We start from the raw sequence: 19498 nt of genomic DNA on the forward strand, positions 1-19498 counted from the left end.
AATTGACATTTTCAGCTTCCAAGGATGATCAAATCAAATTTTGTTGGTCACATACACATATTTAGCAGACGTTATTGCGTGTGTAGCGAAATGCTTGTGTTACTAGCTCCAACAGTGCAGTAGTATCCAACAATTCATAATAATACACACAAATCTAAAAGTAAAAGAATGGAATTAAGAAATATATAAATATTAGGATGAGCAATGTCTGAGTGGCATTGACTAAAATACAGTAGAATACAGTATATGAAATTAGTTTAACAGTATGTAAACATTAAAGTGACTAGTGTTCAATTTAAAGTGACCAGTGATTCCATGTCTATGTAGAACATAGGGCAGCAGCCTCTTAAGGTGCTAAGGTGCAGGGTTGAGTAACCAGGTGGTAGCCGGTAGTCATGGCTATTTAACAGTGTGATACTGTAGAAGCTATTTTTCAGTCTCTTGGTCCCAGCTTTGATGCACCTGTACTGACCTCGCCTTCTGAATGATAACGGGGTGAACAGGTAGTGGCTCGAGTGGTTGATATCCTTGATGATCTTTTTGGTCTTCCTGTTACATCGTGCTGTAGGTGTCCTGCAGGGCAGGCAGTATCCCCGGTGATGCGTTGGACATACCCAGCGGCGACCACTCATTTAGATTTTTTGGGGCTTGCCTGTTTTAAATGTTATTTTGGCATTAATATGTGTCACATATCAGTTTGCAAACAATTACAAATATATATACATATTTGAGTTAATAAAGCCACATACAAACACGGTCTCTTTTTTGTTTTCTTGAGTAAGGCAGCTCCAAAATACAGGTGTTTCAGCCCAGCTCAGTGTACGGAGCTTTGCGCCGTGATTGGCTCAGTGTTCTGTCACTCATGAGGAAACTACGTCACCGCATAGTCTAAGGGGATACCTCGAAAATGTTAGCCTTTTGGGTATTGACATAGAGATACATTAGAATTGCCCATCCAAGAAGGCTCAAGGTCATTGGCCACAGATAAAATGACGTCAAATCTCGTTATATGTATAGTAGCTTTGATTGGACTGATCATGTCAAAATCATACTTTCAAAATCTTAGCTAGAAGTCATCATCATGAATCAAGTCGACAATCTACTGGCAAATCCTTTTCAATCCTTGTCATATGAAGAGAAATAATGAAGAGAAATTATAGATGAAACGAATCGGTGCTTATTGGATATACACAACAAGATGTAAATTGCAAATTCAACATTGAGTGGTTTGGAAGGAAGTGAGCACAACAAGATGAGTCCAAAAATGTATTGTATGTTGCTGCATAAATGATGTGCCAGGGAGATATGCATACTGTAGCTAAGAAAGTAATACTAATGTTGTGTATGTTGTCTATGTTGTGTAGTAAGCTGTTAGTAGCCCATGTGCCTCGCGCTAATCATTTGGTCCCCTTTCCCCTCTTTTCCCTACTGTTCTGACTTGGTGGTGCACGTGCACATGTAGCCTATAGCCTGTTTTAGAGAAATGTAATCATCAAATATTGTAAGAGCTTTCATTGTCTGCTTATATGGCACCGTTATTTATCCTACGGTTCTGACTTGGTGTACAGGGAGAATACGGTAAGAACAGCCCATGTTCTGAATTCTATCGCTGTACATTTCAAAAGTGCTGAACAAATAGTTATATTGACAACATCCATCCTAGCTCGCTCATTAATGTCTCAATTGAAATTACGGATTGTCCTTCCCTTATGTCATAGTCTATACTTCTCAATTGTCAGTAGAAACCACAATTTTTAACAGGTCAGCCATATCAGCTATGTTTTTTAAAAAGGCAGTAAATGAGGCTGAATTAACTGATTCGCTACCAGACAAGGCTCCGCTGATAGCCAGGTGTAGCAGTGGTAAGGTGTTGGGACTGCTTTTGGGACAGCTTTATGTAGGTCCTAACTGTTTGTGGGCACCGTTTGTCACCGTTATAGTACAATGAATGTATTGTTTAGTGTTGTGTTGTGTAGTGCCTTTGCTGGCATGCATACATTTATTTATACATTTTTTTGCCCCACCAAGATTTATATGCTAAAATCGCCACAGAGCAGACCGTACCATCCCTCTGGAGAGCCCTGTGGTTGCAGCAGTGCAGTTGTCGTACAAGGCGGTGATACAATCCGACAGGATGCTCTCAATTGTACATCTATAAAAGTTTGTGAGGGTCTTAGGGGCCAAGCCGAATTTCTTCAGCCTCCTGAGGTTGAAGAGGCGCTGTTGCACCTTCTTCCCCACACTGTCTTCTCCACTGCCGTCCCGTTGATGTGAATAGGGGAATGCTCGCTCTCTCTCAGCTCCTTTGTTTTGTTGATGGAGAGTTATTTTCCTAGCACCACTCCGCTAGGACCTTCACCTCCTCCCTGTAGGCTGTCTCGTCATTGTTGTAATCAGGCCTAATACTGTTGTGTCGTCTGCAAACTTGATGATTGAGTTAGAGGCGTGCGTTGCCACGGAGTTATGGTTGAACAGGGAGTACAGGAGGGGGCTGAGCACCCACCCGTGTGGGGCCCCTGTGTTGAGGATCAGCGTAGTGGAGGTGTTGTTTCTTACCTTCACCACCTGGGGGGCGGCCCATCAGGAATTCCAGGACCCAGTTGCACAGGGCGGGGTTCAGACCCTGGGCCCCGAGCTTAATGATGAGCTTGGAGGGTACTATGGTGTTGAAGGCTGAGTTATAGTCAATGAACAGCATTCGTGCATAGGTATTCCTCATCCAGATGGGATAGGGAATGTGTAGGGCAATGGCAATTGCATCATCTGTGGATCTATTGGGGCAGTATGCAAATTACAGTGGGTCTAGGGCGTCAGGTAAGATGGAGGTGATATGATCCTTAACTAGCTTCTCAAAGCACTTCATAATGACAGAAGTGAGTGCTACAGAGCGATAGTCATTTAGTTCAGTTACCTTCGCTTTCTTGAGTACAGGAACTATGGTGAACATCTTGACGCAAGTGGAGACAGCAGACTGGGATAGGGAGAGATTGAATATGTCCGTAACGACTCCAGCCATCTGGTCTGCGCATGCTCTGAGAAGTGGCAAAGGTTACAGTCTGAGCCAGTAGCCTTGCGAGGGTCAACACGCTTAAATGTCTTACTCAAATCGGCCACGGAGAACGAGAGCCCACAGTCCTTGGGAGCGGACCACGTCAGTGGCACTGTGTTATCCTCAAAGCTGGCGAAGAAGGCGTTTAGCTTGTGTACAAATCCTTGCGACATGGGGGTAGTGCATTATGCTGAAACAGGAGGTGATGGTGGTGGATGAATGGCACAACAATGGACCTTAGAATCTCATCACGGTATCTCTGTGCATTCAAATTGCCATTGATAAAATGCAATTGTGTTCGTTGTCCATTGCTTATACCTGCCCATACCATAACCTCACTGCACTCTGTTCACAACGTTGACATCAGCAAAACGCTCACCCACACAACGCATACACGTGGTCTGCGGTTGTGAGCCACGTTGGATGTACTGCCAAATTCTCTAAGAAGACATTGGAGGCGGCTTATGGTAGAGAAATTAGCATCCAATTCTCTGGCAACCTCTTTGGTGGACATTCCTGCAGTCAGCATGTCAATTGCACGCTCCCTCAACTTGAGACATCTGAGGTATTGTTTTGCGTGACAAAACTGCACAGTGGCCTTTTATTGTCCCAAGCACAAGGTGCACCTGTGCAATGATCATGTCGTTTAATCAGCTTCTTGATATGCCACACTTGTCAGGTGGATGGATTATCTCGGCAAATGAGAAATGCTCACTAACAGGGATTTAAACACATTTGTGCATAACATTTGAGAGAAAAGCTTTTTGTGTGTATGGAACATTTCAGGGATATTTTATTTCAGCTCATGAAACATGGGATGAACACTTTACATGTTGCATTTATACTTTTGTTCAGTATATATCTTAATCTGAATTGTAAAAGAAATACAGCTACATTTGAAAAAATATAATTTATATGAATTGGAAAATGAAATAGGCTGGATGGAGGATTCTTGACTTTTCAATTCCTTTTAATCCTTCTCTATCGTTTTGTATTATGAACTGTAAATGTGATGTAATGTATTGTATGTTTGTTAATCACCTCTTTTTGGTCCGAAACAACTAGCAACATGTAATCAACAATATGAAATATGGAATAAAGATATTATATTTTTTAAACAATAAAGAAAAAAAGCAACAAAACAAGAGATGATTCAAAACAAATGTCTGTAACTCATGAAAGAGAACAGGAACAGAGAGATATAGTTTTTAAATCAGATTGCAAAATAATGAGGACTGGCAGTTGTCAAGCCCCTTAGCAACCTATCAGTGGCCTGGTCACTGAGATTTGAGGTGCAGATTGGGGGATGGGTAGAGTGAGCTGCATGAAGTGATTAACTTCACTTTCACAGGAATCCATAACACAAACACAGTTCTCACAGTGTAATGCACATAATGATTGCTGGCCTTATGTTAATAGTACATTGCAAGTAATCCATTTGTTACTGTTTGTTTGTTTTTGTGGTTTCGATTCCTTGATTCAAGTTCTTCTCCAGATATTGCAAAACCCCCAAAAAGCAGGCACTCAATGTCCTAGGACACACAATCATAATCACTTCCTGATGTGGAGTTTCACAGAAATAAAGGTCTGGACTCAAAACAGTGAAAATACACCCACTTGAATATTCTACAGCAAAGCAGTGCACTCCAGAAATACATATTAGGTCGGCTCTCCAAACCATTTTGGATTCATTTGATCAGCATTTAGGAAACTTTGAGGTTAGCTACTACTGTAGTTGTTATTACAGCACAGGGTCATGGAGACTTGGGTCCTGTTGGTCTTCAGATTGTTGCTCTTTGTGCAGGCTGCACACAGCAAGCAGTCCTGCCATCCAGTGACCGTGGACTTTTGTCAAGATGTTGGTTACAACACGACCATCAATCCAACCCGCCAAACCAGGGGCTACGACCTGAGGCAGCTTCGTCAGATCGTGAAGACTGGCTGCTCTCCAGAGGTCACAGTTTTCCTATGTGGCGTTGTTTCACCTGAGTGTGTGTTGGATGACAAGATTCCACCCTGCAGTTGGCTCTGTGAGAGGGTGAAGAATGAATGTGAGCCTGTTCTAAGAGAGAAGGGTCTAAACTGGCCAGAGAAGATCAGATGTGAGGCTTACCCCAAACAATCCTGTGCCAACGTAAGTAGCATTAGGATGTGTTCATCTTGTCATTGTAGGGACATATCTGATTCAGGACTGCTGTATGCCTGTAGGCTGTCCTGCATAGAGTAGTAGGAAGTGGATTTTTGAAGTATAATTCTGGTTCTATAACTGAAAACCTTCCCAGATGTTGTGTCATTCCTCACCATAATGCATATAGCATATGACAAAATGATGTTCATTGCTTTCAGGGCCAAGAGAGTATCCCTGCACCAAACCCTGCAGGAACCTGTGAGCCAATCATCATCCCTCTCTGCAAGGACCTGCCCTACAAGGACACTATAATGCCCAACCTATTAAACCACTCCACACAGGAGGTCGCTGGTTTAGAATTGTATCAGTTTTACCCTCTGGTAAAGGTGCAGTGTTCTCCTCACCTTCAGGCTTTCCTGTGCTCCGTCTACACTCCAGAGTGTGTTTCAGGGAAAGCCCGCCCACCCTACAGAGCTCTGTGTGAGCTAGCCAGAAAGGACTGTGAGGTGCTAATGAACAAGTTTGGTTTTCAGTGGCCCAGTCAGTTTGAGTGTGACACCTTCGCAACGGAATCTTGTGAACATGTAAGTCACTTTCCAGCATGTACACTACATGACCAAAAGTATGTGGGCACCTGCTCATTAAGTATCTAATTCCAAAATCATGGGCATTAATATGGAGTTGGTCCCCCCTTTGCTGCTATAACAGCCTCCACTCTTCTGGGAAGGTTTTCCACTAGATGTTGGAACATTGTTACAGGGACTTGCTTCCATTCAGCCACAAGAGCATAAGTGAGGTCGGGCACTGACGTTGGGCGATTAGGCCTTGCTCACAGTCGACGTTCCAATTCATCCCAAAGGTGTTCAATGGAGTTGAGGTCAGGGCTCTGTGCAGGCCAGTCAAGTTCTTCCACACCAATCTCGACAAACCATTTATGTATGGACTTCACCTTTTGCACAGGGGCATTGTCATGTTGTTGCCATAAAGTTGGAAGCACAGAATTGTCTAGATTTAAAAATATATATATATACAGTGGGGCAAAAAAGTATTTAGTCAGTCACCAATTGTGCAAGTTCTCCCACTTAAAAAGATGAGAGATGCCAGTAATTTTCATCATAGGTACACTTCAACAATGACAGACAAAATGAGAAAAAAAAATCCTGAAAATCACATTGTAGGATTTTTTATGAATTTATTTGCAAATTATGGTGGAAAATAAGTATTTTGTCAATAACAAAAGTTTATCTCAATACTTTGTTATATACCCTTTGTTGGCAATGACAGAGGTCAAACGTTTTCTAGAAGTCTTCACAAGGTTTTCACACACTGTTGCTGGTATTGTGGCCCATTCCTCCATGCAGATCTCCTCTAGAGCAGTGATGTTTTGGGGCTGTTGCTGGGCAACACGGACTTTCAACTCCCTCCAAAGATTTTCTATGGGGTTGAGATCTGGAGACTGGCTAGGCCACTCCAGGACCTTGAAATGCTTCTTACGAAGCCACTCCTTCGTTGCCCGGGTGGTGTGTTTGGGATCATTGTCATGCTGAAAGACCCAGCCACGTTTCATCTTCAATGCCCCTGCTGATAGAAGGAGGATTTCACTCAAAATCTCACGATACATGGCCCTATTCATTCTTTCCTTTACACGGATCAGTCGTCCTGGTCCCTTTGCAGAAAAACAGCCCCAAAGCATGATGTTTCCACCCCCATGCTTCACAGTAGGTATGGTGTTCTTTGGATGCAACTCAGCATTCTGTGTCCTCCAAACACGACGAGTTGAGTTTTTACCAAAAAGTTATATTTTGGTTTCATCTAACCATATGACATTCTTCTTCTGGATGATCCAAATGCTCTCTAGCAAACTTCAGACAGGCCTGGACATGTACTGGCTTAAGCAGGGGAACACGTCTGGCACTGCAGGATTTGAGTCCCTGGCGGCGTAGTGTGTTACTAATGGTAGGCTTTGTTACTTTGGTCCCAGCTCTCTGCAGGTCATTCACTAGGTCCCCCCGTGTGGTTCTGGGATTTTTGCTCACCGTTCTTGTGATCATTTTGACCCCATGGGGTGAGATCTTGCGTGGAGCCCCAGATCGAGGGAGATTATCAGTGGTCTTGTATGTCTTCCATTTCCTAATAATTGCTCCCACAGTTGATTTCTTCAAACCAAGCTGCTTACCTATTGCAGATTCAGTCTTCCCAGCCTGGTGCAGGTCTACAATTTTGTTTCTGGTGTCTTTTGACAGCTCTTTGGTCTTGGCCATAGTGGAGTTTGGAGTGTGACAGTTTGAGGTTGTGGACAGGTGTCTTTTATACTGATAACAAGTTCAAACAGGTGCCATTAATACAGGTAACGAGTGGAGGACAGAGGAGCCTCTTAAAGAAGTTGTTACAGGTCTGTGAGAGCCAGAAATCTAGCTTGTTTGTAGGTGACCAAATACTTATTTTCCACCATAATTTGCAAATAAATTCATTAGAAATCCTACAATGTGATTTTCTGGAATTTTTTTTCTCATTTTGACTGTCATATTTGAAGTGTACCTATGATGAAAATTACAGGCCTCTCTCATCTTTTTAAGTAGGAGAACTTGCACAATTGGTGGCTGACTAAATACTTTTTTGCCCCACTGTATATTTCACCTTTATTTAACCAGGTAGGCTAGTTGAGAACATGTTCTCATTTACAACTAATTGTATTCTGTAGCGTTAAGATTTCCGTTCACTAAGAGGCCTAGCCCAAACCATGAAAAACAGCCCCAGACCATTATTCCTCCTCCACCAAACTTTACAGTTGGCACTATGTATTGTACCCTTATGCCATAGTTTGTACTTCTCAATTGTCAGTAGAAACCACAATTTTTTAGCAAGTCAGCCATATCAGCTATGTTTATAAAAAGTCAGTAAATGAGGTTGAATGAACTGTTTCGCTGCCAGACAAGGCTCAGCTGATAGCCAGGATGTAGCAGTGGTAAGGTGTTGGGTCTGCTGTTGGGACAGCTTTATTTAGGCCCTAACAGTTTGTGGGCACCGTTTGTCACCATTATAGTGCAATGAATGTATTGTTTAGTGTTGTGTTGTGTAGTGCCTTTGCTGGCATGCATACATTTATTTATACATTTTTTTGCCCCACCAAGATTTATATGCTAAAATCGCCACTGGAAAGACCGTACCATCCTCTGGAGAGCCCTGTGGTTGCAGCAGTGCAGTTGTCTTACAAGGCGGTGATACAGCCCGACAGGATGCTCTCAATTGTACATCTATAAATGTTTGTGAGGGTCTTAGGGGCCAAGCCAAATTTCTTCAGCCTCCTGAGGTTGAAGAGGCGCTGTTGCGCCTTCTTCACCACATTGTCTTCTCCACTGCCGTCCCGTCGACGTGAATAGGGGAATGCTCTCTCTGTTGTCTCCTGAAGTCCACGATCAGCTCCTTCATTTTGTTGAGGGAGAGTTATTTTCCTGCCACCACTCCGCTAGGACCTTCACCTCCTCCCTGTAGGCTGTCTCGTCATTGTTGTAATCAGGCCTAATACTGTTGTGTCGTCTGCAAACTTGATGATTGAGTTAGAGGCGTGCGTTGCCACGGAGTTATGGTTGAACAGGGAGTACAGGAGGGGGCTGAGCACCCACCCGTGTGGGGCCCCTGTGTTGAGGATCAGCGTAGTCGAGGTGTTGTTTCCTACCTTCACCACCTGGGAGGCGGCCCATCAGGAATTCCAGGACCCAGTTGCACAGGGCGGGGTTCAGACCCTGGGCCATGAGCTTGGAGGGTACTATGATGTTGAAGGCTGAGTTATAGTCAATGAACAGCATTCTTACATAGGTATTCCTCTTGTCCAGATGGGATAGGGCAGTGTGTAGTGCAATGGCAATTGCATCGTCTGTGGATCTATTGGGTCAGTATGCAAATTACAGAGGGTCTAGGGCGTCAGGTAAGATGGAGGTGATATGATCCTTAACTAGCCTCTCAAAGCACTTCATGATGACAGAAGTGAGTGCTACGGGGCAATAGTCATTTAATTCAGTTACCTTAGCTTTCTTGAGTACAGGAACAATGGTGGACATCTTGACGCAAGTGGAGACAGCAGACTGGGATAGGGAGAGATTGAACATGTCCTAACGACTCCAGCCATATGGTCTGCGCATGCTCTGAGAAGTGGCTAAGGATACTGCCTGAGCCTTGTGAGGGTCAACACGCTTAAATGTCTTACTCAAATCGGCCACGGAGAACGAGAGCCCACAGTCCTTGGGAGCGGACCATGTCGGTGGCACTGTGTTATCCTCAAAGCTGGCGAAGAAGGTGTTAAGCTTGTGTACAAATCCTTGCAACATGGGGGTAGTGCATTATGCTGAAACATGAGGTGATGGTGGTGGATGAATGGCACGACAATGGACCTCAGGATCTCATCACGGTATCTCTGTGCATTCAAATTGCCATTGATAAAATGCAATTGTGTTCATTGTCCATTGCTTATACCTGCCCATACCATAACCCCACTGCACTCTGTTCACAACGTTGACATCAGCTAAATGCTCGCCCACACAACGCCATACACGTGGTCTGCGGTTGTGAGCTACGTTGGATGTACTGCTAAATTCTCTAAGAAGACGTTGGAGGCGGCTGGTGGTAGAGAAATTAGCATTCAAGTCTCTGGCAACCGCTTTGGTGGACATTCCTGCAGTCAGCATGTCAATTGCACGCTCCCTCAACTTGAGACATCTGTGGCATTGTTTTGCATGACAAAACTGCACAGTGGCCTTTTATTGTCCCAAGCACAAAGTGCACCTGTGTAATGATCATGTTGTTTAATCAGCTTCTTGATATGCTACACTTGTCAGGTGGATGGATTATCTCGGAAAAGGAGAAATGCTCACTAACAGGGATTTAAACACATTTGTGCACAACATTTGAGAGAAAAGCTTTTTGTGTGTATGGAACATTTCAGGGATATTTTATTTCAGCTCATGAAACATGGGACGAACACTTTACATGTTGCATTTATACTTTTGTTCACTCTATATCTTAATCTGAATTCTAAAAGAAATACAGCTACATTTGAAAAAATATAATTTATATGAATTGGAAAATGAAATAGCCTGGATGGAGGATTCTTGACTTTTCAATTCCTTTTAATCCTTCTCTATCGTTTTGTACTATGAACTGTACATGTGTTGTAATGTATTGTATGTTTGTTAATCACCTCTTTTTGATCCGAAACAACTAGCAACATGTAATCAACAATATGAAATATGGAATAAAGATATTATATATATATATATATATATATATATATATATATCTATATATATATACATAAAAAATGTTTTTAAAGCATCAAAACAAGAGGTGATTCAAAACAAATGTCTGTAACTCATGAAAGAGACCTGGAACAGAGAGATATAGTTTTTAAAACAGATTGCAAAATAAGGAGTTGGCCCTATGTATTGGAGCAGGTAGCATTCTCCTGGTATCCGCCAAACCCAGATTCGTCTGTTGGACTGCCAGATTGTGAAGTGTGATTCATCACTCCACAGACAAGTTTCCACTGCTCCAGAGTCCAATGGCAGCAAGCTTTTCACCACTCCAGCCGACGCTTGGCATTGCGCATGCTGATCTTAGGCCTATGTGCGGCCATGCAAACCCATTTCATGAAGCTCCCGATGAACAGTTCTTGTGCTGACGTTGCACTTCAGCACTCAGAGTCCCGTTCTTTGAGGACAGATGATTTTTACGTGCTTCAAGCTTCAGCACTTGGAGTGCCATTCTGTGAGCTTGTGTGGACTACCACTTTGTGGCTGAGCCTTTGTTGCTGCTTCTAGAAGTTTCCACTTCACAATAACAGCACTTACAGTTGACCGGGGCAGCTCTAGCAGTGCAGAAATTTGACAAACTGACTTGTTGGAAAGATAGCGTCCTATGACGGTGACACGTTGAAGGTCACTGAGCTCTTCAGTAAGGCCATTCTACTGCCAATGTTTGTCTATGGAGATGGCATGGCTGTGTCCTCAATTTTATTGTCAGCAATTGGTGTATCTGAAATAGCTAAATCCACTAATTTGAAGGGGTGTCCACATACTTTTGTATACATAGTGTATCAACTTACAGATTCAATACCAGGCTCCAACCAGCACACCACTACACTGCATCGTTATTTAAACAACTATGATCAGGGCAGGTAAAGGTTAGGAAAATTAGTTTCAGTTTCCTTTGCCTGCTCATAGTTGGTCAAAGTCACATGATGCACACCAGATAATAAATTACATGTTTAAAAAGGGTAAAGTGCCCCTTTAAACATAAATTGTCAATATCAAAATGTTTGGCGAGGAAAGGAAAGAAAGGAAACCTCAATCAGTTTTGCCTGGTGAAGTAAAGGTAAACATCCTTCAATAATAATTATTGCTGATTGGTGAATATGAGGTATTTTGTTGTTTCCTCTTCAGTGTGGGGTGACCAGTGCTCCGTCCCCTGAGGGCCCCTGCCAGCCAATCACCATTCCACTGTGCCAGGGCATCTCCTACAACCTGACGGCCATGCCAAATCTGCTGGGGCACAAAAAACAGGCGGAGGCGGCCGTTAAGATGGCTCAAATGGAGTATGTTTTGAAATTGACTTGTTCTGTGGATATCCGCTTCTTTCTGTGTTCTGTCTACGCTCCCCAGTGTGTGGAAGGGGAGGTGCAGCGCCCTTGCAGATCCCTTTGTGAGAGAGCCAAACTGGGGTGTGACAGTGTGTTGAATAAGTTTGGGATGTCCTGGCCTGATGATCTGAGCTGTGAATCCTTTCCAGAGGAGTCATGCGTAAGAGTAGGTACCGATACTCTAGTCATTTTTTAACCCTTATTAAGTCACCACTTTTAATAAATCAGTAGTTTCTCCAAGTTGTTTAATTCAGTAATACCTTGCAATAAGTACATGGGCCAGTAGTGGCTGCAACAATGATTTGGCTTTCATTATTTTGCTACAGACCCAACAGGGTGCATGCTAGCGGTATCGTCACCTTTGTTTGAGATGTGTACAAAACAATTTACTCTAAAATATTGTCTACTTCTTTTCACAGGGGGACAGTAATCCCGAGGTGTGTTTAAAATATTTTTCTCCGACAACTGAAGAGTAAATATGTATATGTAGCAAGTGAATGATACCTATAATGTGTTTAATGAGGAATGTATGAAGTGAAGTGGGAGTAGGTGGATAGGTGGCAAGTGAAAATTGGAGAATATTACCGTCATCCTATCAAATGCTTGTGTGTTTTGGTCTCCACAGCAACTCACGGCTGAGGAACTCCTGGTCAAGCTGAAAGAACTTGGTCACTCTGTTCGGGACCAATGTTAGTTGTGGTTTCTGAGATTTAAAGCATTATGTATGACGTGTGTGTGTATTTAATTTATACATATATGTTATTGTCTACTTCAATTGTAGCACTAAGTCTTCAAACTGCCCACATATTGTTGGTTCTAGAAGATGTATCCTACACCTGTTTCTGTTTTTAGTTCACTTTTATATGAGTTTATTAATTAATATTTCTTCCCCGAAACCATTTTTTTGTGTTTCCTGCCAATTCTTTTATTTATTTACTTCTTTCTGAGCTATATTGTAGATCAACTGAGGCCCCATTAGGCTCCCTGGTTGACAATGGTTTCAATACTGTATCAACCATCAATCCTTTCTCCTTAACCAGCTCCTTTCAGAAAGACAAATCAGGCAAACTGGATGTGAAAGAATTCCACAACCTAAAGCACTATGTGTCTGTTACCAAGAGAGAGTACTCAGAGTCCTATGAGTGGCAGAACCCAGGGTTCGTCACAGAATACCAGATGAAGAATGCCCTTGATGTCCGTGGTTAGTCATGTATCACAGTTACGATCAAAGGATGTATTTACAGTGGCAAGAAAAAGTATGTGAACCCTTTGGAAATACCTGGATTTCTGCATAAATTGGTCATCAAATTTTATCTGATCTTCGTCTAGGTCACAACAATAGACAAACACAGTCTGCTTAAACTAATAACACACAAACAATTATTATTATTATTTCATGTCTTTATTGAACACACCATATAAAACATTCACAGTGCAGGGTGGGAAAAGTATGTGAACCCTTGGATTTATTAATTGGTTGACCCTCCTTTGGCAGCAATAACCTCAACCAAACGTTTTCTGTAGTTGCAGATCAGACCTGCACAACAGTCAGGAAGATTTTTGAATCATTCCTCTTTACAAAACTGTTTTAGTTCAGCAATATTCTTGGGATGTCTGGTGTGTACCGCTCTCTTGAGGTCATGCTACAGCATCTCAATCGGGTTGAGGTCAGGACTCTGACTGGGACACTCCAGAAGGCTTATTTTCTTCTGTTGAAGCCATTCTTTTGTTGATTTACTTCTGTGTTTTGGGTTGTTGACCTGTTGCATCACCCAACTTCTGTTGAGCTTCAATTGGCAGACAGATAGCCTAACATTCTCCTGTAAAATGTCTTGATAAACTTGGGAATTCATTTTTCCGTTGATGATAGCAAGTTGTCCAGGCCCTAAGGCAGCAAAGCAGCCCCAAACCATGATGCTCCCTCCACCATACTTTACAGTTGTGATGTGGTTTTGATGTTGGTGTGCTGTTCCTTTTTCTCTCCAGTGTTGTGTGTTCCTTCCAAACAACTCAATTATAGTTACATCTGTCCACAGAATATTTTGCCAGTAGCGCTGTGGGACATCCCTGTGCACTTTTGCAAACTTCAGACGTGCAGCAATGTTTTTTTGGACAGCAGTGGCTTCTTCCGTGGTGTCCTCCCATGAACACCATTCTTGTTTAGTGTTTTACATATCATAGACTCGTCAACAGAGATGTTAGCATGTTCCAGAGATTTCTGTACATCTTTAGCTGACACTCTAGGATTCTTCTTAACCTCATTGAGCATTTTGCGCTGTGCTCTTGCAGTCATCTTTGCAGGACGGCCACTCCTAGGGAGAGTAGCAACAGTGCTGAAATTTCTCAATTTATAGACAATTTGTCTTACCGTGGACTGATGAACATCAAGGCTTTTAGAAATACTTTTGTAGCCCTTTTCAGCTTAATGCAAGTCAACAATTCTTAATCTTAAGTCTTCTGAGATCTATTTTGTTTGAGGCATGGTTCACATCAGGCAATGCTTCTTGTGAATAGCAAACTCAAATTTTGTGAGTTTTTTTTATAGCTGCAAGGTAGCTCTAACCAACATCTCCAATCTTGTCTCATTGTCTATTGTTGTGACTTAGACGAAGATCAGATCAAATTTGACAACCAATTTATGCAGAAATCCAGGTAATTCCAAAGGGTTCACATACATTTTCTTGACACTGTATATTTTGTTGATTTTCTCTTAATTTACCACACAAGGATTTGGTTTTGATTGTGAACATCCTGACCTGATAGTGAAACTGAACTCCTTGTAGAGTATATTTGCAGATTTAAAAAAGTAAATGATAAAAATCCTCTGTCATATAGATCTTAGTTTGGACGATGAAACGTTCCAAACACTATGGCACCGGTACAGCTCTGGTGGAGGGATCAAATACGATGACTTTATGGCCATTCTCACAAGGCTCAAGATCCTGAAGGGTAACTCTTTACTCACTATATAACACATTTCTGACTTTCCAATCAATCTACTACATCTAAATATATATCTATATATAGTCACATACTGTACACATACTGTACACCAAATAGGTGCATGAAAATGTATTGTTTTACAATGTTTACAATGTACAGTGGGGAGAACAAGTATTTGATACACTGCCGATTTGGCAGGTTTTCCTACTTACAAAGCATGTAGAGGTCTGTAATTTTTTTTATCTTAGGTACACTTCAACTGTGAGAGACGGAATCTAAAACAAAAATCCAGAAAATCACATTGTATGATTTTTAAGTAATTAATTTGCATTTTATTGCATGATATTTGATCACTTGCCAACCAGTAAGAATTCCGGCTCTCACAGACCTGTTAGTTTTTCTTTAAGAAGCCCTCCTGTTCTCCACTCATTACCTGTATTAACTGCACCTGTTTGAACTCTTTACCTGTATAAAAGACACCTGTCCACACACTCAATCAAACAGACTCCAACCTCTCCAAAATGGCCAAGACCAGCGAGCTGTGTAAGGTCATCAGGGTTCAATTGTAGACCTGCACAAGGCTGGGATGGGCTACAGGACAATAGGCAAGCAGCTTGGTGAGAACGCAACAACTGTTGGTGCAATTATTAGAAAATGGAAGAAGTTCAAGATGACGGTTAATCACCCTCGGTCTGGGGCTCCATGCAAGATCTCACCTCGTGTGGCATCAATGATCATGAGGAAGGTGAGGGATCAGCCCAGAACTACACGGCAGGACCTGGTCAATGACCTGAAGAGAGCTGGGACCACAGTCTCAAAGAAAACCATTAGTAACACACTACGCCGTCATGGATTAAAATACTGCAGGGCACGCAAGATCCCCCTGCTCAAGCCAGCGCATGTCCAGGCCTGTCTGAAGTTTGCCAATGACCATCTGGATGATCCAGAGGAGGAACGGGAGAAGGTCATGTGGTCTGATGAGACAAAAATAGAGCTTTTTGGTCTAAACTCCACTCGCCGTGTTTGGAGGAAGAAAAAGGATGAGTACAACCCCAAGAACACCATCCCAACCGTGAAGCATGGAGGTGGAAACATCATTCTTTGGGGATGCTTTTCTGCAAAGGGGACAGGACGACTGCACCGTATTGAGGGGAGGATGGATGGGGCCATGTATCGCGAGATCTTGGCCAACAACCTCCTTCCCTCAGTAAGAGCATTGAAGATGGGTCGTGGCTGGGTCTTCCAGCATGACAACGACCCGAAACACACAGCCAGGGCAACTAAGGAGTGGCTCCGTAAGAAGCATCTCAAGGTCCTGGAGTGGCCTAGCCAGTTTCCAGACCTGAACCCAATAGAAAATCTTTGGAGGGAGTTGAAAGTCCGTATTGCCCAGCGACAGCCCCGAAACCTGAAGGATCTGGAGAAGGTCTGTATGGAGGAGTGGGCCAAAATCCCTGCTGCAGTGTGTGCAAACCTGGTCATGAACTACAGGAAACGTATGATCTCTGTAATTGCAAACAAAGGTTTATGTACCAAATATTAAGTTCTGATTTTCTGATGTATCAAATACTTATGTCATACAATAAAATGCAAATTCATTACTTAAAAATCATATCATATGATTGTCTGGATTTTTGTTTTAGATTCCATCTCTCACAGTTGAAGTGTACCTATGATAAAAAAATTATTTGTAAGTAGGAAAACCTGCAAAATCTGCAGTGTATCAAATACTTTTTCTCCCCACTGTATATGTTACACTGTTTTACAATCTACAATGTTGCATAGTGCCTTGAGAACAAGTGCTCTATGAATACAATGTATTATTATTATGATCAGTGTTGCAATGATCTATAAACAAATAGAACACAGTGAGATTTGTATATCTTTTTTTGTTCTCCTGCTCCAGCTCGCTTTAAATCCCGACTCATTTCACCCTGTGATGCTGCAACAGACTGTGAGGTCGCCAGTTTCTCCTTCAGTCAGGTGAGTTTGCTCTGGCAGAGTTATCATGTCATGTATTGTCATGTTGTGTCTTGTCTCTGTCCTTTCCCTTCACCCTGTCTCCCTCTGCTGGTCGTTGTTAGGTTACCTTTTCTCCCCCTCTTTCCCCCAGCTGTGCCTTGTCTCCTCCTAACCACCTCGTCACCCCTTTTCCCACCTGTTCCCTTTTTCCCTCTGATTAGGTCCCTATATCTCTCTCTGTTTCTGCTCCTGTCTTTGTCGGATTCTTGTTTGTTGTGTTTCATGCCTGAACCAGACTGTCGTCATGTTTGCTGTAACCTTGTCTTGTCCTGTCGGAATCTGCCGGTCCGTCTGAGCCTACCTATGTTTGGTAATTAAAGAAGCTCTGTTTAAGTTAATTCGCTTTTGGGTCCTCATTCACGCACCGTAACATATCAAGCTTTGAAGCTTTGTCTTTAGCCACAGTGACTACGTCTATCTCTACCTAAAGAAGAACAGAATATGAAGAAGTAATCACCACTGGAAGATGATACTCATGTCAAATTTTTCTCCCCCTGTTCCAGTTAATCCAAGTTACCATTATGTAGGCCAGCGGCAGCTGTCCAGTCACCAGCAGGAGTTCAATTGACCTGGAATGCAAAGCAATGCAGTAACCTGTTTTGGACCAAAAAAACAACATTCTACTGCCTTTTAGTACATACCTGTCAAAAATGATTGTCATAGTGCTGTATAATTTGTGACTGATGTCCACCTGAATATGATGGCTGTTTCCTCCTGGTCTGTTTGAATCTCTTTCTGTACATTTTCTTGCTACATTGTTTATAACACATTTACACACATATTTTGTTGGACTCAGTATTCTATCTTGCTTGTCAGTTAAACAACAAGACTAGAGACTTTCTTCTCCATATCGTCATTTTTTCTTAAACTTTTATCCCATGTTTCTTTTTCTTTCTTTTGTCTGTATACTGTCATTCAGCCTTTAGCTGCAGAGTTGTACAAGACAGCCTAACTAATAAAATATATGCCCTGGCGGATATTCATACGTGTGTGTGTGTGTGTGTGTAAAATTCTGAATTATAAGACGATTTTGCCAGCCTATCCTCTCATCTTTTCAGTAAACAGTAGCTACTATCCTCCATCATACTACTTCACCAGTATAATGTATCCAGTTGATTTCCTGTTGATAGAGTAGCATGTTATTTATCATTCAGACCACCTCCCTCAATAGACTTCACAATATACCCTTTTCTTAAGTAATTATGTTTATTACGTTCATGAATAGCCATTAATTCACTCAAAGACCCATACATTTAAATGTAAACGAGAAGCTAGATAGTGATTAAGTACTATTGGAATCAGCGTCGTGTTCTTGAGGATTCGAGTGGTGTCATCTGTTAAAAGCAGACTGGCTGATAGCCAATGGACTTTCCATTTCAAGGGAGGGATTTGAAAGAAAGTCACAGGCACAGGACTCACTTCCCGAATAACAGTGAGAGTAGTGATAATGTGGCAACAATATTGAAAGTTCAACTTTTGGACCAAATTCATTGCATTATCCTCCCTCTGGAAGTGCATCCCTGTGTTTCAACTTTCTTTCAAAATCCTCATCCACCAACATCTCTCATGGCCTACACGATCATGACATAAGACTTCTGATAACAACGCAACACATTTGGGGTGATAATGGGCCACAACATTGTGAAGAGCTATAACCAATGGTAGATAAGTACAGTAAGCTCCAAAAGTATTGGGACAGTGACACATGTTTTGTTGTGCAGACTGTCAGCTTGTATTTGAGGGTATTTTGATCCATATCTGGTGAACCGTTTAGAAATAACGGCACTTTTTGTACATAGTCCTCCCATTTTATTGTGGCAAAAGTATTGGGACAAATTCACTTTGGTCCCATATTCATAGCACACAACGTCTACATGAAGCTTGTGACTCTACACATTTGTTGGATGCATTTGCTGTTTGTTTTGGTTGTGTTTCAGATTATTTTGTGTCCAATAGAAATTAATTGTAAATAATGTATTGTGTCATTTTTTTGTCACTTTTATTGTAAATAAGCAGTGGTGGAAAAAGTAACCAATTGTCATACTTGAGTGAAGGTAAAGATACCTTAATAGAAATTACTTGAGTAAACGTGAAAATCACCCAGAAAAATACTACTTGAGTAAAAGTCTAAACGTTTTTGGTTTTAAATATACTTAATTATCAAAAGTAAAAGTACAAGTATGAATAATTTCAAATTCCTTATATTAAGCAAAGCAGACAGACACATTTTCTAGTTATTTACAGATAGCCAGGGGCACACTCCAACACTCAGACATCATTTACAAACGAAGCATGTGTTTAGTGAGTCCGCCAGATCAGAGGCAGTAGCGATGACCAGGGATAGTCTCTTGATAAGTGTGGGAATTAGACCATATTCCTGTCCTGCTAAGCATTCAACATGTAACAAACACTTTTGGGTGTCAGGGAAAATGTATGGAGTAAAAAGTACATTATTTTCTTTAGGAATGTAGTGAAGTAAAAATAAAAGTTGTCAAAAATATAAATAGTAAAGTACAGATACCCCAAAAAACTACTTAAGTAGTACTTTGAAGTATTTTTACTTAAGTACTTTACACCACTGTAAATAAGAGTAGAATATGTTTCTAAACACTTCTACATTAATGTGGCTGGTCTCGCAGGTAGAGTCTGCGAGAGCGGGGGCGGAAGATGACTCATCGGCTGACAACATGGTAACGACTGGACCGGAAACGACTACGAGTAATGA

General features: G+C 41.9%; 1 protein-coding gene across 2 annotated transcripts; it reads left to right on the forward strand.

The window, feature by feature from the left end:
- The first annotated feature begins 4661 nt into the window (after positions 1 to 4661).
- Positions 4662 to 17756, forward strand: LOC110486889. 2 transcript variants are annotated; one of them, XM_021558742.2, is made up of 10 exons: positions 4662 to 5183; positions 5396 to 5761; positions 11612 to 11974; positions 12228 to 12245; positions 12434 to 12497; positions 12590 to 12633; positions 12859 to 13009; positions 14644 to 14757; positions 16658 to 16734; positions 17277 to 17756. In XM_021558742.2, the coding sequence occupies exons 1-10, from the start codon at positions 4806 to 4808 to the stop codon at positions 17298 to 17300; spliced, it is 1599 nt and encodes a 532-aa protein (XP_021414417.2). In that variant the 5' UTR covers positions 4662 to 4805; the 3' UTR covers positions 17301 to 17756. The 2 variants fall into 2 exon arrangements, with proteins under 2 accessions (XP_021414417.2, XP_021414425.2); XM_021558750.2 differs by lacking the exons at positions 12590 to 12633; positions 12859 to 13009.
- Positions 17757 to 19498: the final 1742 nt, after the last annotated feature.

This window comes from Oncorhynchus mykiss, chromosome 2, assembly GCF_013265735.2.
Source record: "Oncorhynchus mykiss isolate Arlee chromosome 2, USDA_OmykA_1.1, whole genome shotgun sequence".
Classification (NCBI taxonomy): domain Eukaryota; kingdom Metazoa; phylum Chordata; class Actinopteri; order Salmoniformes; family Salmonidae; genus Oncorhynchus; species Oncorhynchus mykiss.